This window comes from Lycium ferocissimum, chromosome 6, assembly GCF_029784015.1.
Source record: "Lycium ferocissimum isolate CSIRO_LF1 chromosome 6, AGI_CSIRO_Lferr_CH_V1, whole genome shotgun sequence".
Classification (NCBI taxonomy): Eukaryota; Viridiplantae; Streptophyta; class Magnoliopsida; order Solanales; family Solanaceae; genus Lycium; species Lycium ferocissimum.
In genome coordinates, this window is record NC_081347.1 from 5,600,197 (window position 1) to 5,623,629 (window position 23,433).

The following is a 23,433-nucleotide window of genomic DNA, read 5'->3' on the forward strand; positions in this document are numbered from 1 at the left end:
TAAGTAATTTTAGAGAAATATAATATGATCATACATGGTCTATGAAGAAGAGCATAGGTTCACTTAAACTCATGCCCCACATATAGATACGCCCCTGACCACTTTATTCGCCATGTTGTACACGAAACATAACTATATATATGTGAAAAGTAACAAAAGCTCAATAAGTATTAGGTTTCATCCGTAATTTTAATGATAAAATATACAAAATTTAAGCTCAAAATTATAGAGTGCAAATTATAAATTCGCCTCTAATCAAATATAAGAGATGGAGAGAAATATGAGTGTCCAAAGGAGAAGAGATCAGAGCGTTGACATGTGTCTTGATCATAAGAAACAGGATAGGGAGCCCGAGAGTTTCTCCAAATATTGATATATATCCAACAAAATAATATGCCCGTCAGTCAAGTAGATTTGATAGATAGATGATTTGCCAATCTTTAATTCATGGCCACTTATTATGTTGCATATTCCCAATTCTTGGCTCTCAGCAACCAGTAGAACTTTACCAACAAAAAAAAAAGAGGAGAGAGAGACAATAGGATAGGCCAATAAAGGCAAGTTATTCTCTTCTTCTAACTTTCTGATTTTGTCATGCACTAACCAAATATGGCACACCCATGTGCGCACCCTCCTTTACTTGTTCGGCTTTTACATTCAAAGATACTATAATTAAGTATTGATTTTGACTTTATCAACGGTCAAATCTCTAATTCTAAATGACTAAATCCTAGAAGAAATCATACACGAGCTTCTCTTTTTTCAAAATGGCAAATAGGTCAGAATTCGTTAGTATCCATATTTATACCCTTCGAGTATACAACACGGTCGCAATAATTTTCAATTTTTCTTTCTTCAATGCGCTCCTTCAACGTTGATGCAGTTGCTGTTGATTTTTCTTCAACGCTATCGCACTTCTTTAGCGTCGTTAGCGCCAGCACCAAACACCAGAAATTTCATCTTTTGTTTTATGTTTTCAACTTGTTCAAAGCCACTTTGGACCCTCTCCACCCAAACCATCGCAGCAAGTCACAATAATATTATGAACTTATACACATGCTCGATACTCAAATTTAATTGAATGGAAGTAATAAAAGTGGAAGTTGAGATTATTACAGAAAATTAGCAAATGATTTCGTATGACCATCGTCCATAAAAAGTAAAATCATTAACTTAGAAAATTATTAAGCAGGGTGTTCTGTCACACTAGTTTAAAATTCATTGGTAAATGATAAATTCATCACATGGTTAGTGTTTATAAGTTAGATCCTTCTAACTTAAACACTAAGGCTATGTTAGGTAGGAAGAAAAATATTTTTGCTAATTTTTTCTTGTTTAGTTGGCCACAACAAAACATTTTTTCTAGAAAATGATTTTCTTAAAAAAAAAAAAAAAAATAAAAAAATAACTCCCCAATGAAAGTAGGGAAAACAAGTTCGATAAGTAACAATTGCCTCCCTCCAACCCTAACCCACCCCTCCCCCAACCCGCCTCAAACTCCCCCCACCCTTAGCTCAGCCCCCTGCACCCTCCTATACCTTACCGCACTCCCTCGTCATCCCCTTCCACCCAACCTTTGCCGGCGTAGTGTTTACCTAAATTTTAGATAAATGTTTTTGGGATACATAATTTTTTTTTTTTACTTACCAAATACTTAGGAATAAGTGGCAAAATCACTTATTTTTCAGAAATTATTTTCTTGAAAACCATTTTCCTATCAAACATACGTACCCCTAAATAGGGAACTTGGGATAAAATGTCATCTAACAAAGCTAAGAATCTTAGCTCCTTTTAACTCAAGGAAGCTTAAGTAAATGTTGTCACTGTCGATAATCTCTAGAGATCTACTTGTAGCGTAGAAACAAGATGAGAAGAATAAGATTGGATATACTCATGCGTGTATGGAAGTTTTCAAGTTGCAGAAAAAGATCGAATATTAAGGTGTTTCCAAGTTGCACAGAAAGAGATAAGAAAAAAGGTTTAGAGTCTTGGGATAGCACAAAATGACAATGAAGCTAGCTAGCTAGTATTTGAACATAGCATAACAAATCTATAAATAGTACACTCTCTTGCTCATGATTCATTGAGTTCATGCAAGAAGTTACATCAGGATCAACAAAATGTCAAGAGGAAGAGATACACTTGTACTTGGTAGAGTACTTGGTAGAGTGATAGGAGATGTATTGGATCCATTCACAAGATCTATTAACCTAAGAGTGGTTTACAACACTAGAGATTTTATCATGACTTTAATATTTATTACTCTGTCTCAATTTATATTGTACTATTTGACTAAGCACGAAATTAAAGAAAGAAATAATTTTATTAAATTTGTGGTCTAAAATAAGCTTTAAACATTTGTGACTATAAAAATCATCTCATTAAGGTTAAAATGGAAATTTAATTTCAAAATTAACTCGTTGTCAAATATAAAAATATGACATTCTTTTTTTAAACATACTAAAAAATAAAGTATGCCTCATAAATTTGAGACAGAGAAAGTATTATATTGAATCTTCCACAAGATTAACTTTGATCAGACATGATCAAGAATGTCAATAATATGGACCTTCGAACTTCATTCTTTTGAAACGGAATGAGCACAATAATACATACAACATAACGAGAGTCAAAACATTTTTTTTTGCGCGGAATGCTCTTCAAAGGCACTAGCCTTTAATTTTTGTCCCTCAAATTGTTATTTTTGACCTTCGCCAAAAAACTCATGGGTTCCGGCTTCGAATCCCTGCTCAGTTAAAAATTAAAAAAAAAAAATTGCAAAGCAGAGATTTGGATTCAAACTCTACCTGAGTTTGAACCTTATAAGGCAGAGTTTGGACAAAAGTCTGCCTTAAGGCCTAATTTTGGGTAAAAATTTGCCTTAAGGCCTAACTTTTGCCCGAATTGGCCTAATTTTGCTACAAACCTCTGCCTTGCGATTTTTTTTTTTTTTTTCTGAGCCGTGGTCAAACTCAGAACCTCGAGGTATTAAGCGAAGGATAAAAATTAAAGACCAGAACCTTTGAAGGGAAATCGTGCAAATGACCCGAGTTAAAAAGGTCATAAGACTGACTAGTCATGAATTTTCTGTACGAAACTTTACACAAATAGCCATACTGCAAGAAAAATATTTACATACGGGCGCATGTATATTCTTAATGTATACAAGTGTATATGAAGTAATAATAACTGTATATGCACTGATATACTGGTTCAACTTTATAAAAAAAAATTAAGATTAGGGTTATGTTTTAAAATAACCACTTTGCACTATTTTGTAGTATAAAAATCTCTTTCATTATATGATTTTGCAATTCACTTATTTAATTATTTGTTGTGTTTTAGGCAACGAAGTTGTATCATATGAGAGCCCACGTCCTAATATGGGAATACATCGGTTTATTTTTGTGCTATTTCCTCAATTGCGTCGAGAAAATTTCTATGCTCCTCGAAGTCGGCAGAATTTCAATACAAGAGAATTTGCACAACTTTACAATCTTGGCCTTCCTGTTGCTGCTGTTTACTTTAATATATATTTGCACAACTTATATAATATATCCAAGAAATAAAACAACTTCATTAATATATATGCGTCTTTCAAATATTTCTTTTTCGTGGTGGCTTAAAATGTGCCAATACATGTAATGCCAGAGGTCCATAAAGATACTATTTTATAAGAAAATAACTGCAGTTATGTGGGCACTTGTGCCTTTTGTCATTTCACGAATAATCTCCTCCTTACTTGTGCTGATAATTAGATAATCTGAAATTTGAAATATATATAATTGTGGGGAAGGGTAAGTAATTTTCATAATTAGACACAACCAAAACTCAAAAGCGGTCACTGGTCATTAACTTATGATTTTTCATTTCAGTTATAATTAAGTATTTTGGTCTGATCAAGATTTTTACTACATATTCTCGCATCAGTTGGGAAGGGATTATTGGTCTCTTTATATGGTTTGGAGCAATATTTTTAACCTATTGATCAGCTAGCTTTTGGAGTTGCGTTAGGTTCAAAGTCCATTTTATTTATCATTATTAGTGTCTCGCTCATCCAATTTCGTGGTCTACTCGATGTAGGACCCCCATTTTATGTTGTACACGCTCTAAGTATCCAGTCCGATCCTGGGCGTACAAGAGAGTGTTGACTTTTTAATAATTTATATTTCTTGTAAATAACTTTCGTGGTATTTTAAATAGTTTTACCAAAAAAATATTGATCACACTTGATATTTATTAGCTACTTTTAATCAGTAAAGCCAATACAAAAATGGAGCTAAATACAGGTAATTATTCAACCTAGGATCAGTCTTCTCCCACCACTTCCACTCTCTTTGGCAATTAAAATACACAGCTGCAACTAGTAAACCAAGATTATAAAGTTCAGCAAAATTTCTCGTGTTAAATTTTGCTTGAAATTTTGACGCCATATTCCTGTTGGTGCACATACAGTCTGCCAACCCAATTGTTAGATTAATACAAATCAAATGGCTTAATACATACACAATCCTCTTATATTTGTCAGTAAATTTCATTTAGATATTCAAATTACGACTTGTTGCTATTGAGCACCTGAACACATTATAAAGTGCTTCTATTAAACACTTTTGCTTCAAGTTTTAGAATGTATTCCCAAGCGTCTATAAGGTAGTTAAGTTAACCACAATAAATTTGTCATCTCCTTTAATTATACACATTAGGCTCAATTGGAACAAGTGTGAGATTTTACGGCTTACTAAAGCTAATGCATATAATTAAAGAAGGTGACATATTTTAAATGGTTAACTTATTTATGTAATGTGCACTTGAGAACACTCGCAAAAGTTTTTCAAAATTTGAACCAAAAGTGTCTAATAGAAACATTTTATCATGTGTTCAAGTGTTCAATTAGAACAAGTCGTAGTTCGAGTATACTCTAAGAGAATTTTACTCCAATTTCAAGCGGTTGTCTATGTATTAAACCAAAAACAAATCGATGTTTTCCCATTGATGGCCATAGACTCTCATAGCAAACAATTATGTTGCCCATAAAAAACATTAAGTAGGCGTTTGGCCATGAAAATCAAATATTTTTCATTTTATTTGGAATTTTGAAATTGGAGTTGTATTTTTTTTTTTTTAATCAATCTCCCCTCAATCGAGGGGTTCTTTTATTAACTTCACAGAAGCCTCAAAACATAGGCTTAGCACCTTTGTACCTATCTTGTATGGACAGGTTCCATACCAAGTGTGATAGTATTTCTTTTAAACTTACAAAAATATGTTACATAAAGAGATTAACTCTTCTGCTATACAAAATATACATCAAGGAACATCAAAAGCATATTTTCTATCTATCCTCCTATCTATATTACAATGATCCTTAATGAGATTCCTCCTAAATGTAGGCATTTGTAGTCTGTCCATATTCAATTCACCCCTAACTTTGCTATAGTTTTTGCAAAGAATATTAGGTTGTTTGAATGTATTGAAAGTGAAAAAAGTGAAAACAAGATTTTAGGTATTTTTCAAATTCCAAATACAACATCATTGCCAAATGTTGAATTTCAAATAAAGTGAAATAATTTTTCGGAAAAAAGTGAAAAATTCTCATGGCCAAACGGGTCCATTACAAAGAATATTTGGTCGCATTCAATATCTCTAACATATATCCATTTCATGCTACCTATACACTACTAGCTAGTAATATGTGTTTTTCCGACCAACATTTCCGTAGCACATTTGTTGAGCTGTTCAACGGGATTCATCAGAAATTCGTTGGATATAAGCGTATATCTAGTAAAGTAATGGTAAATTCATAAACAATTGCTTTTGTCGTTTATCAATCAGTAAAAATAATAGACTTCTTTGATACAAGTTATGGACCCTAATAGTCAAACAATTGGTTTTCCTATGATGATATAAGTACTGAGAAAACTATTTACAAAGCTTGATCAAGTTTATCGTCAACTTTTAGTTTTTAAGGATTTAAAGAGTCTTTTGATTATCGGTATATTTTAGTTATTGTAGTAAATTACCTGTCTTATTTATCAGGTTAGTAATTTCACTTTTTATGAACGATTACTTGTAATTATCATTTAAGATAAAGCATAATGTTTTTTTTTTTTTTGCTTATTTTAATGATAAGTATGCAAGGGCGGAGCCAAATAGTGGCCAGGGTGTTTACCCGAACCCCCTTCGGCGAAAAATTATCATGTATACGTAAGTTTAAAATTGTCTTTTATGTATAAATAGTAGATGTTGAACCCCTTGGCTTCCTCGTTTCTTACTCTTTTATATTTTTGAACCCCGTGATAAAAAATCTTGGCTCCGCCACTGTAAGTATGTTATGTTGATTTTAAGCGTAAAACTCGTGATTTGAACTTGAATTCATAAACATCCAAGAAGTTATAACATTTCGGCATTTATCACAATAGCACATTTACTCCTGAAAAAAATGTACAAATCATCCTTTATTATTTTAGTATCATCATACAAGACAAAATTCAACACTCACATTTTACATAAAACATATACATATAAGACTTGTTCATAAAATAACGTATATACCTCAAGCCAACAAGAACTTATGAAAATAAGACTCAAATTTCTCCATCTGTTTGGGAGGAAGAGCAACGAAAATATTAACCCCATCATTGTTGCTGCTTATACCATCATCAATATTAGGGAACAACAAAATAATATCTTTTCTAGGACAAACCACTGGACAACTATACTTAGGTTTTCCCCAAGGGTATTCAACTTGAGAAAACCCTAATTTCCACCATGAAGAAATCAAGAATTCCCCATTTGGAAATCCCTTATAAATTTCCCCCCAATCAATTGCACTTCTAGCATATTCATCAGTCATTCTCATACCTCCTTGTGACACCAATTCCACAATTTTACTAAAAGGCCCTTCTTCTAGCTCGTGACACTTGGCGGACGCATAGGACGTCAGCACAGCGTTGCCAGTGTAAGATTTTGGCAATGGCGGATTTAGCCTTGACCTAATGTCAACTGCAAATAAAACAGTGGAAATCCTCTCCGAGTTGTTCTCAACATCAAAAGATAATGCCTTGCATCTCCATACATGAGAAGTCACCACATTAAAACTCGTAATTTTTGCATGGGGGGCATTTTCGTCTTTGGCCTTTTCCTTCAAGGAACTAATGTCACTTGAATTAAGTTTAAAGATTTTGAAGTCAAGTTCTTCTTGTAGAGTTTCAAATACTTTAGGGTTCAGTTCTTCACCAATGGGCACTTCCAATTTGAGTAATTCGTGGTGCGGGAACGTGACACGTGGCGGCGTACGAGCAGCTAGGAGAGTACGGTCATTGCATGGGACAATGGCTAAGGGCTTACTATTATTGTTGTCATCATCAAATGCTTGAGAAGCTAAGTTTTGTAAGAAAATCTTGAAGCTTATACCATCAAAGGTTATGTGATTTGTTGATATGCCAATTGCAAAACCACCACACTTAAATGATGTCACCTAAAAAAAAAGTAAAGAATTAAATGGTTATAGTTGTCATGGACCAAATAATGTGTCTTGTGAGAAGAAAATATATATGGTTCTCAATCCCATTTATGATCGTTTGATGTGGCTCGACAATGACATGTAATTTAGAATGCATGGAGTTTAGTGCTAATGAGTGTCTCAATAAATAAAGCATGGATCCCAATTAAACTCTTCTAACTTATCTAACATCATTATTAATCTTGTGTTTGTTGTCTTTTGAAAAGCTAGCACAATTGTGTAATTGGTAAAGGCTCAACTTAAAAAGTATACATGGCCCCTATTTTGTCTGTGAAAAAGTAAAATGGGGATACCAAGTGAAAATGATTGGTCATATGGACGAACGATCAATGACACTCAGAATAGTGCTAAATTAAGTATAATCTCTTACTAATATTTATATTATATGTATATATAATTTGATTTGAAATTGTTGAGTTGAATAAATAAAGTTTGTCAAATTTACCTTTGTTGTCATTTCGCACAAGGGCAGGTCACAAGTGCACAATATACTTCAGGCTCGGTCAAATCCAATAATTTAGACTCAAGACTTTATATACGTATTACATAAGATACTTACTAAGTATGTATACATATTAGTAAATTTAATTTCTGGATCTGTCCCTATTTTTACATCAAAATGAGACAAGATGTGAAAGAACGTCATTTATTTTTCTTCACGGGAAGCAGCCCAAAACATTGGCATTACTCATAGCATTGAGTAGTTGGAATTTGGTGGGAACCCAAAGGGAATTAATTAACGACTGCTATGCACTTCTATTCTAGCTAGGTCCAACATTACAAGAACTAAAGGTACTCATTTAATGTTATTTTAATGGAAATACAAAACATTTCTTAAAAGGCTGGAAAACCCATTATTTTTTTTAAAAAAATAATGGGTTTTCCACATTTTTAAAAAAAATTAGTTTTTCCAGTTCTTTTTTAAAGAAGTGTCTTAAAAGAATCATGAAAATCTGGATTTTTTAGGACACTTTTAAAAAATATCAAGTTTTCATTTTATTTTATTTTAAAATCCATTTTTTACAGATATTTTAATTAAAACTCTAGTTTTTCAGTTTTTTTTAATCAAATTTTCCAGATTTAAAATAAATATTTCATTATTCCGGATTTTTTATAAGAAAAAAAATCAGTTTTACTTTTTTTTTTTTCAAAACAATTTATCTATGTGGAGGACACATAGGATGAAAATGCCATGTGGCATTAATATTTTACACGTGGAGGGCCACATAAGCCTTTTATTACAGCTGGACCCGCGAGTGACTACACTCACTCCGGGTCATGAGCTCAGGGGTGAATTGAAACCCATTTTGCCAAGTTTAGGGGGTGTCTTGAAGTGCAGCAATAGTTTGGGGACTAAAGTTGCAATTCGTCCCAAGTTTAGAGGTGTTTTAGTCACTTCAGCCTTCTTAAAAAGATCATAAATTATTATCTCCCGCTCTTCTCCTCTTTTCTTTTGAGAGAACTACTAGTTCATAATTCCAATTATGGATTTTAGTAATGCGACTAACAGATCTTGTATATTTTCAACTTATATTGGAAAATTATTTTCAATTGAGGAAAGATGAAGATTAGAATTTGACAATTACAAGATTATTTTACAAGAAAATGAAGTATCAGGAAATAGAAGAGACTAAAACTAATGTTTTGGGACCAAAATTAACAGTGACGAACTTGTGGGGCTTAAGTGATTTGCTATAAGCGAACTGTCGATAGATCTCTTAAGAGTTCCTAGTATAATTATTTAAGCCACATACTAATCAATTCCTGTATGGAGTTATGCAAGCCACTTATACGCTGACCATATTAATAATAATTAAACTAAGAAACAACTGAGGTAGAAATGAGTTTATCTTGTATGCAGGATATAATTACTTTAAAAATAGAGTAATAATATTCTATAACGGTTTAAAACTTACATCGATAGTGTAAAAAATGTGTATACCATCAGTACATAATACTACTCTCTCCATTTAGAAAAAGAATCAAGTAGTTTGGAGTGAATAAGGGAATAAAGATTTTTTTTTTTTTAAATGTATACGAGAATAAAACCTTGTGCTTGTTTTCAGTCTCAATTATATTAATATTTTTAAGATATAATTAATATAATTAGAAACTTGATAAAAATACTATTAAAAAAAAAAATCTTAACTAAAATAGTGTGTGTGTGTGTCTATATATATAAGTTTTTATCACGGAAAAAACTACTATTTGACTTTCCAGATAATAACAGTATCACGTAAACTAGAACCAAAAGAGCAACAAATAAAGGACGAGAATCAAGAATTATACCTGGATAATGCAAAGTGGTTTATCATCTTTTTCCAAGTGAGCAATGCTCTCGTGAGCAATAAGTTGTCTAAAACCAGGATTAGGGTAAACTAAATCACCAATCTCCTTTAATGTTAACTCACTTGAAGCTACCAAAAATACAGCTCCTGCAACACCATTACAATCAATCTCCAGTCTTTTTGATTCTTGATTCATCTTTAGTCTCCCAGCCAAAAAATCATAAGGGACTAGAACTTTCGATAACGCGTTTCGCAACCTTTCCGTCACAATTTCTGGTGGAAATTCAGGATTTGCAGTAAAAAAATGTAGTGTTTGGACATCAAAATTGAGGACTTGGTCAATATTTGACAAGAACATAGGTTTTTTCTGAGTTTCTTCTGAAGGAAAGACTAAGCTAGTGTCATGGATTGTGACTTTTAGGTCTTCTATATTTGATTCATGGGGTTGATAAACGGCTCCCATGTTGAATATAGTGATATAAGTTTGTGTTTCTTTGTTTGGTGTGTTTGCTTTAGTAGCTAGGAGTGTATATTTATAGTAAAATCAAGTAAGGTAAAAGGGACCACATGATGGAATAGTTTGGATTTTTCCCACTTAATCAGAGTTCTCGGGTTCAATCGCTAGGTATGAAAATTTTCAATTCTTAGTCAGTGGAGGATCAATACACACACAGAGAGTATGTCGTTAACTAGGCATCGGCCTATGTTGCTGAGCGTCGGCTGTGTGTCGCTTGGCATCAGCCGTGTGTCGTTGGGCGTTGACATTGCCTTTGACATGCCACAATGTGTCGGTCTTGCACTTGACAGTCCAAAAAACCTCTAATTATGACATGTCACTATGCGTCGTCTTAGTGTCGCTGCCTGTAGGCCTAGAGTCATTGGCCATCAGATTGACATGTCACTAGGCATTAGAATTGCACTTGACGGCACAAAAACCCCTAATTGTGACATTGCTTTTGGGCATTGGTCGTGTCCTTGACATGTCACTAGGCATTAGCCTTACACTCGACACCCCGTAAAACCTCTAGTGATGAGATTGTATAAAATTAAGGAAATCCACTTAATAGATATAAATATTTTATTGTGAACTCAATATATTATTGTATATTATTTGAGGTCGCCTTGGGAATCCATAAAGTTTAAAATTTTGAATTTGCCTCTGTTCTTGGTAAGGAGCATCATTTTCCCTATTTTACCCTAGTTGGGTCAGTGAATTTTGATCAGTACACAAAAGAGGACATATGGAAAGGTGAGAGGGCAAAGGAAGTGATTCTGGGGAGACTTTTGAGTCATATGGTTGCACATTTTTAGGTAAGAATAAGATACATAGAGATAAAGCTAGAAGTGTGACAAGTGTAAGAAAGAGTATGGTTTAAATCTAATAGAGTTACATTTATGTGCTTTCAGTATCAGTACAACTGGCCTTTCTTCTCAAGGATAACAATTGCCTATAACTTTGTATTACTACTAAATAATACTCTGTTGTGGCAATGAATGCATTTAGCAGAGATAAAAAGGATGTATGTTTATGGTAAGTTTTCTTTGCATACTCAACTAGTAAAAAGCTCTATGTACCGATCTCTCTATCCGTAACCAAAGGTGTTAAAGGTTTTCATGAAAAAAAAAAATTCAAATATACAACAGTTCCTCTTAAATGACCCCTACGTATCAGGAAAGTTATTTAGAAGTGAGTTTAGATACCCAAACGTTAAACAAAAAAAGTTTCATATGTATCATACTCCATTCACTTAAAGGCTTCTTTTTATCCCCTTTTTCGTTCTTTTCTCTCTCTTTTACCTATTGTGTTTAAATATTATTTTGTTTTCTTTATTTTTCATTTGATATCTGATACTTATTTTGGGGCTCGACTAAATCAAATTCTCGTATATATGATATATCATTGGTTATTGATTAGGTTTATGCTGGCTCTTAGTTACTGCAATCCTCCTCCTTTATCAAAATATTAGCACTACAACAAAATATGCTTTTAGCGGCAATAACTTAATTGCCGCTAATTATATTCTAGAATCAATTATTACCGGCAATACCAAACTTTAGCCCTAACAATAAATGCCGCTAAAGGCTTTAGCGACCTTGGATCTAATGGCATTAACCAATTGCTAAGTAAATGTTTTTGTGAAAGCAATAACTATGCCGCTAAAAAGAAAATATATGCCACCAAGTTCTCTTTGGTATAGTGTAGACCAAAAATGGGAGCTCAAATAGGATGTTTGTGCTTACCGATAACTCATAATTTGTTCTTAAAAGACAAATTGTTGAGTATTGAAATTACTGATCCTGCTGGAGCACTATGAATATTGAAGAGTGATATGATCAATCCCTACTAGTTTAGACTTTAAACGTAGAAAAATTAAGATAAAATGATAAAACACATATAGGTTTTGATAAATATCACTTTAAAGTTTAAACAAAGAAACTTCTCTATACTCCACTTAATTTTGTCACTCTTTGCCTGAAATACCATTCTTGCTTTAAACGTACGTAGATTACCAATTCTAGTTAAATTTAGATGTTTGAAAATATACTATTTCTACTCCATATAATGTCTCCACCTACTTTAGCGACGTATTAATTATGATTGTATACTGGTTTTGCTTTTTATCTATTTGAAATGAAGCATTGATTCAACTTATTTGTTTACGTGTGGTCTTCAACTTTATATAAATACTTGGAGAAAATAAATCAAGAAATGTGCTAAAATGACAAGAATTGAGCCTAATTTGTAGCCTTGTTTTAGCAATTATTTGATTTGATTCCCGCAACACAAAAATTCATGAGAACTCCATGATCGTTTCGACTTTAAATTAATTACTCGGTACAATAACATTTAATAATTGGTTGAGCGGTTAACTTATGAAAATGATTGTGTATTAAAAAGCTTGAGAAGTTAGTTGAAAAATTGTTGCAACTACATGATATAAAATCCACGATTGACATATTAAAAATTTGGATTTAATTCATTACATTCAGATTGTAAAGTGTTTTTGCACGATCAATGTTCTTCAACCCATTATAGTAGGTTAGTCACCAGATTATCAATAGAGACGGCTTACTAATAATTAGCTTAAAATTTTAAGTTAACTTTTGTCCTATGACAGCAGGTTAGTTAACATTTTTAATAGATTACAATCTATTGCTTATCAAGAGATTACCTATAATTTGTATAATACTTTTCCACTGCATGTCAATGCACAAATTTTAAACTCTTACCCTTTAAGTAATATGATTGTGCAAATTATTTTCACAATTGTTAGCGTATATAACTTAAACTAATTTTTTTTTTTAATCTATATCTTAACTTTTGTTAATCACTTAGTAGTGTTTAGCATTAATTAGGTCAACAAGCTAAATTATAAGAATGAGGTCACAAGCAACGCAATCAATTTAAGTCTTGTTAATTCTTGCTGCTGGATCGTTTCGGCTCCCTGCTGTCCAGTACGAATGAAGCGAGTCCATAAGGTGATTGTTACATAGTTAAACAAGTTTATGGTTTGACTAACTTGATGATTGACTGTAATTCTTTATATATGCTTGCAATAATCTTTACTTTCGATATATATATATATATATATATATATATATATATTCACCAATACAAGTAGGTACTGTATTATTCTTCATGCTAATTAAGACCTCTCAGAGCATTGCAATTAAGATTTGAAGGAAAGTCGGTGATTAAGAAAGGCTATTTCAACCAACTTCTCCTAACCTAAGGTTGTCCTCCTTAATTTTGGAACATATAAGTGTCTCCTCTTTAAGTAATTTCACATAGTAAATTTTGAATCATGAAAGATTTATGTCTTAGTCACGATAAAAAGACCCTCTTCTGTAGTATTAGACTATTAGTCAATGACTAGTTTGACTTTTGAAACTGTTAACGTTTTTCTTTTTCTTTATAGATAGTAATATATTTGGTAGAAGGTATAAATTTTTTTGGAAAATTGATCCACTAAGTCGACAGGAGGGATTATTTTAACCATCTAAAAGATGATATAAAAGGACAAAATAAAATAATTGATAATTTACTATCTACCAAACGACCCCTTATAGAGTAATTTATTTTTGGAAAATTGATCCACTAAGTCGACAGGAGGGAAAGTTGAACCCTGCATCACTGAGGACAAATAATAATTGAAATTTACTGCATGATTAATTCAGATTCATACTACGTATTCTACCAATAATTCCTTTATGAATAAGGCTCGAGCTCGAGATTTATGTTTGAAAATGGAAGTATTTCTTCCATCCCACTACATCCTTAGTAGCGAGGACGAGTAAAATTGCTACACTACAATTCTACTCATCATCCTTTATTTAAGGTTTGTTCGTATATCAAAATCGGTGACATTGGTTTGACGAAAATCTCTCGACAAATTTTACCTCGGAAAACTTCATATTTTTTATGGCATTCCGACATAAACAGCCATTGGAAATTTATGGTGACCTTTTAGTTCAATGATTTGATATGTAAAAGTATCCAATTCGGGGTAATATCCTTGTACCTTTGAGAAAAAAAAATCTTTGTGCAATTTAAGAAATTAAAACTTTTTTCTTTCAATTTACTCTTACAATTGGTCATATTACCATTTACACAAGAGAAACCAGAACTATTAAATCTAGATGAGAGAAAAGAAAAAACATTTACGTACAAAAGACAAAGTAAGATAGAAGGGGGCTTTAGGATGTGACCTCTTTTGCAATGGCACATGGTTGTATCATGTACTTTCATTTCTTGAATTTAGTTAGAACTAATAAGTTGAGGGACAAAGTCCAACTATATTCTTGAATACTCCAATTATTGCCATTTCATTAAAGCGCATTCAATTAATTGTGACAGCCACTAATGTTTTGGACCACAATTTAGGTTAGTACTCCTCCTCTGTCATGTTTATCAAAAGTAGTAGTTGTTCTAAAAACTTGTTATTCAGAAAATTAAGAAAATGTTTGTAATTTTAAAATTTTAACCTTAATATAAGGAAGTGAATTAGAGAGATATTAATGTGTGGGAGAATCAAAAAATAAAGAAGAATCAATTAATCAAAGATCTAATTTTATTATTTAATATTTTTTAAAATACGTGTAAAAAATTAATTATGACAAATAGATTGGAAAACGAGTACAAGATCATAAAGACTGGGGTTTTCTCATAATTTGGGTAGTTGATTTCTTATGTCTTTGTAAAACACGTGTCATTTATACTACTCTCTTCGACTTTCATGTTGGTCATTTTGGTTAATTATCAATTTATTAGAAAATATTTTAAATTTAGTGTTACAGTGAATAGGTTTAATTACTTTTATGTAATAGAAGCTAATTTTATTACTTTATTATTATAATAATTAAAAAAAATAAGCGGTCGATTAAAGGTATATGAACTTGTAATTAACCATAATCCAACAAAAAATAACTCCAAGATCTTAGAATAGAGGTTACCGACACTTATCAAGTAGGGCGTAGACATAGTTTTATTTACGGTAAATTCGATAGCTTTAATTTAAATCTTGTATTTGTGTTCAAAATTTGCTTAATATGTATTAAAATTTATCTTAAACTCTGTAAGTTGTCTTCTTCTAGAATTTAGAATCCATACACTCAAAAATTTATCTTCACTATGTAATATCAAGGGTAGTGGTAACATGATATTTCCACCGTGTGTTTACTCCAAATCAATAGAGGCATGATATGCGAGTAAATAATTTTTTTCCCCTAACCATGTTAGTTAATATATATTTTCACTTTATTAAAATACTTAACAAATAGCAGTTGATTATAATTTGGTGTAAATTAAACATCCGGTAAAAATAAATTTTCACCCTTATCATTTTGAAATCTGATCTTAAGCTTTGACATTGAAACATACCAGTCTACCAACAAGTCCGGAACCTAAATGACCCAATAAAAGAGCCAATGAACCAAAATCCCCGCCATAAAAAAATAAAAAATAAAATTAAAAAAAAGGGGAAAACATCACTAATTGCCCCCAAAATACAAAATATTTACCCGCCATGCCCTCTCCCAAACTATTTTCGCTTCTACCCCCGTCGGCTAAAAATGTTTACCCGACATACCCCTCAGCCAAAGTCCTTCCTCTCCGTAGTACCATTGCAATATATTTATATATCACGATAGTATCATGGAGGACTAAGAGAAGGAATGAAACAGTCCTCCATGATATACCATCTCAGTATATTTATATACAATGATGGTACCATTTCCTCTCTGTGATACCATCGCAGTATATTTATATATCACGATGGTATCATGGAGGACTAAGAGAATGAATGAAACAGTCCTCCATGATACCGTCTCAAAGATATTTATATACCATGATGACGGTACCATGGTCGCAAGGAGTGTCTCCTGAAAGATCATAAAGCTTATGATACCATCAAGATATGTATATAAGGCGTGGTATCATAGAGGTTTTTTTTTCGAAAAAAGTGTGTCATTTTTAATAAATGAACATGATCATTCATAATACCGTCTCGGCAGATATTATATACCATGACGGTATCATGGATAAGATAAGGAAGATGAAGATCTTCATGATACCATCATGATATATTTATATACCATGTTGGTATCATAACGGGGGGCATCTAGGGAAAAAAAATATTTGAGAAGGCATCTGTGATGTTTGCCCAACAAAAAAAAAATGATACCAAAATACCCTTAACGCAGTAATTGAGTTAATTGGACGGAACAAATCTAATGCACTAATTTTTTGCCTTAAACGAGTCCCAACAAAATCTCAACCATACGACCCCAAATTTTAGCAAAGTATGAGTACATTCATGCTTATCCTCATTTAAAGGTAAAAAAATAACACTTATCCATGTATGTTTATTTGTTCCCATTTAATCAATTATTGCTCTTAATGCCCTTTATTCATTAAAAAAGAAGTTACATATTAAAGTGTTTCATGGTAAAATTTTAATAAAGGGAACTTAAGATAATTTTCTTTATTAAAATTTCATGGTAAAAGTCTAACTTCTTTTATCATAAAATTAGAAAACTTGAGATTAACTTTTTTATTATAAAAAACAAAGTAGAAAAAAGTTAACGTAACTCCAATTTTTATGGTAAAATTTTAACTTTTTGTAATAAGAAATTTAACTTGAGTTAACTTTCTTTATGAAGTTTTTTTTTTTTTTTTTTTTAATTGCGAGTTAGGAAACATGAGTTAAAGAGAAACTTGAGTTAACTCAAGTTAAATTTCTTAACATGATGTGGTGTAGCGGAGTTTACTTTAGCTGTTCTCCCCTTAACTGCAGACGGTTCAAGCTTTGAGTATGGAAAAACCCTTGGTAGGGAGCACTTCTCCCGATTAGGCCCTACGCGACTCGAATCTGGATTAATCGGGCTCCAGTGTGGGTACCGAACACATGATCGAAAATAATAAAAATAAAAAAGTTAAATTTCTTATTACAAAATTAGGAAAAAAACAGATAAACTTTCACCATGAGAAAGTTGAGTTAATTTTTTTTTTCTTACAAAAAAATTAAATTATAGAAAATATTTAACTTTTCATAGGTTAACTTTTTCCAAGATTACAAGAAAATTAACTCAAGTTTCCTAATTTTTTATTAAAAGATGCTAAACTTTTGCCATGAAAAAGTTGAGTTAATTTTGTTTTCTTACAAAAAAAGTTAAATTATAGAAAATATTTAACTTTTCATAGGTTAACGTTTTCCCAAAAAAAATTATTACAAGAAAGTTAACTCAAGTTTCCTAATTTTTAATAAAAATAATAATTTAAACCGTAACCATGAAAAACTTAATAAAAAAGGTTAAGTCAAGTTAAATTTCTTATCACAATAAGTTAAAATTTTACCATACAAAATTGGAGTTAACATTTTTTATTTCAAAGGAAAAAAGTTAATTTAACTTTTCATAGGTTAACTTTTTTCTAATTTTTTATCATTAAAAGTTAATCGCATGTCTTATAATTTTATAATAACAGAAGTTAAACTTTTACCATGAAAATTTTAATAAAGAAAATTGACTCAAGTTTCCTTAATTAAAAATTTCACCATTAAAAAGTTTACACCTCATGAACTTAAATCTAAAATCTAAATTAAATATTTTTTTGACTAAGTGCTTATTTTTTTTAAAAAGTGCGGTATTTGATCAAACTTTTGGGAGAAAATAAGAGTTTTTGAAGCTGTTTTTTAAAAGCTTCTGTCTAAAAGCACAATCTTGAAAAGCAATTTGTGAAAAATACACTTAGAAGCACTTTTTAAAAGTTTGGCAAAACATTAATTGCTGCTCAAAAGTGTTTTATAAATTAATTAGCCAAACACAAATTGTTTTTCGCCAAAAGTATTTTTTTGAAGCACACTTTTGAAAAAATACTTTTCAAAATAAGCTGATTTTAAAAACTTGACCGAACAAGCTATAAATCTATACTCTAAATTTAATATGTAACTTTTTTTATGAATGAAGGACATTAAGAGCAATAATAATTAATTAAAGAGAAAGAAATAAACATACATGGATGAATATTACCTTTTTTTCGCTTTAAATGAGGATAAACATGATATACATGAAATGAGCTCATACTTAGCTAAAATTTGGGTCGTATGGTTGAGATTTTGGTGGGACTTGTTTAACGTAATATATTAGTGCGTTAAAGGACCTAACGCCCACCAGATCAGTTAACTCCTTTAACGCAGGAAGTAATTTGATAACAATTTTTTTTCTCAAGTTTTTTGGTTCATTTCAATTTTTTGTGGATCATTTAGGTTCCGGGCTTTGCGGGGCGGGGGGATGGAAAACTTTTCGGCCACAAATTACACATAATAAATTGAGGGGCCAATAAGAAAAGAAAGGTATAGGGTTATTTGGGACCCTTTTTCAACAAACTTTTTAAGTGCTAGAGTACTAGAACATAGGTTACTATTATAGATAATAATAGTATCCTACAACATGAGCTGTAATTACTTTGATGCATCAATTAATCTTCAACAGCTGCTTTGATGGAGACAAGTGATGCCTGTGGTTTAAAAAAAAAGGCTAAAGTCATATATGGATCTTTGAATTTGTCCTGATTTTTCATTTAGACCCTCCAACTGAAATATTGACCATTTGGACCCTCAAACACAAGATAAACTGTGTCATTTCAACACTTATGCTAACTTGCAGACATGCGTGCACTATACTGCTCTTTAAAGAGCGTGAGAAACTTATATGCTATTGATGTGGGTCCCAATTACATGACAAGTGTCAAAAAAAAAAAGGAAATAAATAAACAATTTTTTCTCTCTGCCCTTATCTTCTCCACCAACGGTTACTCCACCAACCGCACCATTTCTCCTTCACCTCAAATGAAAGCATGAGCATTGAATGTGGCTTGAAAATCTTGGAGAACAAGCTTTGTTTTTTCTGCCTCCAATTTACTAGCTTTCAATATAAATTAATATGAAAAGAGTTTGTGCTCAAATAAATATATTGCCGGAAAAAATGGAGATGACCGGAAAATTTTTGAGGATTCAGATCTGAATTTTTCCCGTCGTTCTCTCTTTCCAGCCTTAGAACAAGCTTTGTTTTCTCTTCTTCCAATATACTAGCTTTCAATATACAGTAATATGAAAAGAGATTTCTTTGCTCGAAAAAATATGCTGCCGGAAAAAATGGAGGTGGCCGGGAATTTTTTAAGGATCCAAGTCTGAATTTTCCTAATCTTCCTCTCTTTTCAATGGAAAAAGACGATCTCGGGTGGAGGAATGGGTAGGGTTGAGGCAGCGATGGGGCGAGAGTGGGTTGGGTTGAGACGGCGATAGGGTCGGGAAGAAGAAAGGGTGGGGGTGGGCGGGGTTGAGGCAGCGATGGGGTGGGGAAGAAGAAAGAGTAGGGTGTTTATTTTATTTTTTTCAAATTATTTTTAAATAAATTTTATATTAGTTTTCATTTTTTTTGTTGACATGGCTTATTTTTATTGGTCTATTTTTTCATGTCACAACAAGTGTGTTGCACGCATGTGCCAAGCTGGCACGAGGTGTTCAAATGGCACAGTTTATCTTATGTTCAAGGGTCCAGATGGTCAACGTTTCAGTTGGGGGTCTAAATGAAAAATCAGGACAAGTTCAGGGGTCCATCTATGACTTTAGCCTAAAAAAAAAAAAAAAAAGGCCAAACCCATCGGGAGGCACCTGTGGTTGACAACATTTTTCACTTAGACACCTCAACTAAATTTTGTACCTATTGAGCACTTAAACTACATTGAATTTGTTCCAATTAGACATTTTTGGCTGACATGGCATGCTGAGTGTAATACACTCATAATCAGCGCGTGAGGAGGCTCTATTTAGCCGATTTTTATTTTTTTTATCTCTTCTTCCCTATGTCATTACCTCCCACCATTTCCCCAAGTTTAAGCTCCTTCAATGGAGATTTGATCTCTACAGTTGCAATAGCCAAATTGGAAGAAATCTTAAGTCTTAACTCCCCCTTTTTTTTCAAGAATGGAGAATTAGTTTAACGAAAAATGAAATAAAAATACCGATCTGAGCTCCGTTCAATTTTGGCATTCGGAGATGGCGCATTTCATCATGAGCTTCAGGACACGCAAATTCCTTCTGACCCAGCAAATTTATAATTCATTTTTTATCACACCTTCACCTCCCACATTTACAGTCCAAACAAGTATAAATGTATATGAACAAAGAAACGTAACCCAAATCGAATTTTTCCATTTTGGGTCTGAAATTGGTATCGTCGACTGCCTTTGTTCGAAATCGATAGTAAAAATCGATGATGGAAAAAATTGGCCCAGAAACAAAAATGGAATTGGAAGTTGAGTGTGTTGACCTTTGGTCAATTGTCTTTGCTTCGTTGTTTCAGAAATGGAGTTATGGTGGAGATCTCAGTTATGGTGCTAAAGTTGAAAGCCAAAAACAAAGGGAAGAGATCGGGCGTGGGGATGGGGGCAGGGGTTGTTAGTTCGGTAGTGGTCTGGTAGGGGTGGCATTTTCCTTTTCCTTTTTATTTATTTTAAATTATTATTTTGCAACCAAATGCCACGTGTCCTCTTTTAATTAGTTATCATGTCATGTCAGCCGCGAGTGTAATACACACATTTTGTATATTTAGTTTTGATTGCCAAAAAAGTATCTAATTGAAACAAATTCGATGTAGTCTGAGTGTTCAATAGGTACAAGGCTTAGTTGAGGTGTTTAAGTAAAAGATGTTATCAACCAAAAGTGTCTCCCGATGGGTTTGGCCAAAAAAAAAAAAAAAAAAAAAAACTATTGGTAAAGAAGGTGTGGATCATTAATGTGTTTTTCACATTAACTACAATATTTTGATGAAACGTAAGGTGTGTTCGTTACTATGGAAAACTATTGTTTTTCACATTAACTACAATAAAAATTGGGACTTTCAAAAAGTGATTATTTTTTTGAAAAGTATCTGCTTTCACAAAGTGGCTATTTTCTAAAAGTGACTAATTTTACAAAGTGACTATTTTCTTAAGTGACTACTTTTGCAACACGACTAATTTTGAAAAGTAGCTACTTCTCACAAGTAATATTTTTAAAAGGCGGCTACTTTTGTAAAGTGATTACTTTTGTAAAGCTGCTATTTTTGAAAATTACTACTTTCACAAAATGCCTAGTTTTGCAAAGTTGAGAGATAGGGGTGGTGGTAGGGAGGTGAGAGGTAGGGGTTGGGGGTAAGGGTGGGGAGGGAGGTAGTGGGGGTGGTTAAATGGTGGGTTGGGGGTAGTAGGGGTGGTGGGGTGAGGGTAGTTTGGGTGGTGTATGGGGTGGGGAGTGGGGATTCGGGGGTGGCAGGGTGTGGGAAGGTCAAGGGTAGGGGTTGGGGGTGTTGGGTGGGTGGAGAGGAGACAATGAACTTGGAATGTTACTTGTGGAACTTGTTTTCCCTACTTTAATAAGAAAGTCATTTTCCTCATTTTCAAGAACTTGTTTTCCTAGAGAAAATATTTTCCACGACATTTTGACCAATCAAACATGAGAAAATTGAAAAATATTTTTCAGAAAACGTTTTCCTCCATACCAAACACCTCTAATAAGTTGTGCTTGTCTTAATGTAGAAAAAATAATAATAATATATATATATATATATATATATATGAACCGTTTAAACAATGTAGATCTGATTTATTGTGAAGATATGCAACCCCTCCCCCCCCCCCCCCCCCCTCTCTCTCTATATATATATCTCTATGAACCGTTTAAACAATGTAGATCTGATTTATTGTAAAGATATGCAACCTCTAGATGTAAAATTATAATGTGTAAATATGATTTCTTCGTATTCATAAAATGTTGCAATTTTCCTCACATAAGGAGAGGCTTTAGTGCAATGGCCCAGGTAATTCAAAAACTATTTTAAATATTGGTTCGGATCATAGACGTGTGTATTTTACATTTTTTTTTAAAAAATCTTTTATTAGAATTTCAGGTTCCATTGCTGATGACGCGACCAGTAAGACCAAAATGTAAAAGTTGAGTTGAGAATTTGTGCCAAACTACTAGTTGAGTTGAGAATTTGTGCCAAACTACTAGCTCTCCAAATTTTTCAATTTTTTTTTTTAAATAAACACTTCTTATTTATTTAATTTAAAACTTGGCCAAACGAGTTACGATCCGTTTGCTTGCTTGCTTGAATTAATAAAAATTCAGGGTGTTTTTTTTTTTTTTTTTGTTTTGTTTATCTTAAGCAGAGATTGGTAAACTATATATGTAGCATTTTTTTGCACGGATTGTCCTTCTTTTGGGGGTGGTCTTTAATTTTTGTCCCTCAAATTGGTGGTCTTTAATATTTGCGTATGAAATATATATACGCTCAAGGTTTAACATCAGAATTTTGTGGGTTGAACCCAGAATTCTCTCGCTAAAAAAAAAAAAAAAAAAAAAACGCAGGGTTAGTTGGGATTCATGCAAAGGCAAACTTTTACTCAAAATTGGTTCCTTAAGGCAAGCCTTTAAGGCGCTAATAACTTTACTTGCCCAAAGTCGAGCCTTCAATTGTTATTTGTCGCCACAGGTTTGTAAAATTCCAACAATTTTTCTTTTGTCTTAAGCGCGCAGTTTGAAACCCAACTTATGCGATTGAATAATCCAACATGCGCTGCAATTTTTTTTTTTAAAATTTTTTTTTCTTTGTAATTTGGAACCCGAAAGGGAAGGGTGGGACTTTAAAAGTGCCAAAAATTAATGAGGACCATTTTGATTTGAGGAACAAAAATAAAACCGTCCCCAGCGAAGGACAATCCAAATTGCCCAATAAGTAGTACTCAATGGAATATGGGCTTCTGAAGTTATTCATCAAAATGAGGGCCGCTGGCCTGGTCTGTTGGTCCAACCCAAATGAAAAAAACCCAATCACATGTCGTTTGCTGGATCGATATAGTTGTTTGTCTTGTTAAAAAGGAAATCAATCGAAATAGCAACTTACCCAACCGCTTAAACTAAAAATAATTTGTGAATGTATGATATTTGCATAACTCAGGTATAATGAGTGATTTACAAGAATGACCTCGGAGGTAGGCAGCCTTGAACTTTTGACTTTTGCCTCATGAGCAAACCATCAAGGTTAACTTTGCCTCTTGACCTTGAAGGTTTACCCATGGGACAA

General features: G+C 32.6%; 2 protein-coding genes across 2 annotated transcripts; one reads left to right on the top strand and one right to left on the bottom strand.

Moving 5' to 3' along the window:
* Positions 1-2,120: 2,120 nt before the first annotated feature.
* Positions 2,121-3,569, top strand: LOC132061043 (protein TWIN SISTER of FT-like). The gene is made up of 3 exons (XM_059453923.1): positions 2,121-2,281; positions 3,029-3,089; positions 3,282-3,569. The coding sequence occupies exons 1-3, from the start codon at positions 2,121-2,123 to the stop codon at positions 3,567-3,569; spliced, it is 510 nt and encodes a 169-aa protein (XP_059309906.1).
* Positions 3,570-6,440: 2,871 nt separating this feature from the next.
* LOC132059067 (acyltransferase GLAUCE) lies at positions 6,441-10,330 on the bottom strand. The gene is made up of 2 exons (XM_059451551.1): positions 9,812-10,330; positions 6,441-7,477 (listed from the first exon to the last, which is right to left on the bottom strand). The coding sequence occupies exons 1-2, from the start codon at positions 10,271-10,273 to the stop codon at positions 6,554-6,556; spliced, it is 1,386 nt and encodes a 461-aa protein (XP_059307534.1). The 5' UTR covers positions 10,274-10,330; the 3' UTR covers positions 6,441-6,553.
* Between the last annotated feature and the right edge of the window lie 13,103 nt (positions 10,331-23,433).

Coding starts and splice junctions, on each gene's coding strand:
- LOC132059067 (XM_059451551.1), bottom strand. CDS start 10,273: ATGGGAGCCGTTTATCAACCCCATGAATCAAATATAGAAGACCTAAAA. Junction 7,478..9,811: donor AACCACTTTGCATTATCCAG/GTATAATTCTTG, acceptor CTTTTTTTTTAG/GTGACATCATTTAAGTGTGG.
- LOC132061043 (XM_059453923.1), top strand. CDS start 2,121: ATGTCAAGAGGAAGAGATACACTTGTACTTGGTAGAGTACTTGGTAGA. Junction 2,282..3,028: donor ACTCTGTCTCAATTTATATT/GTACTATTTGAC, acceptor GAACCTTTGAAG/GGAAATCGTGCAAATGACCC. Junction 3,090..3,281: donor TGACTAGTCATGAATTTTCT/GTACGAAACTTT, acceptor ACTATTTTGTAG/TATAAAAATCTCTTTCATTA.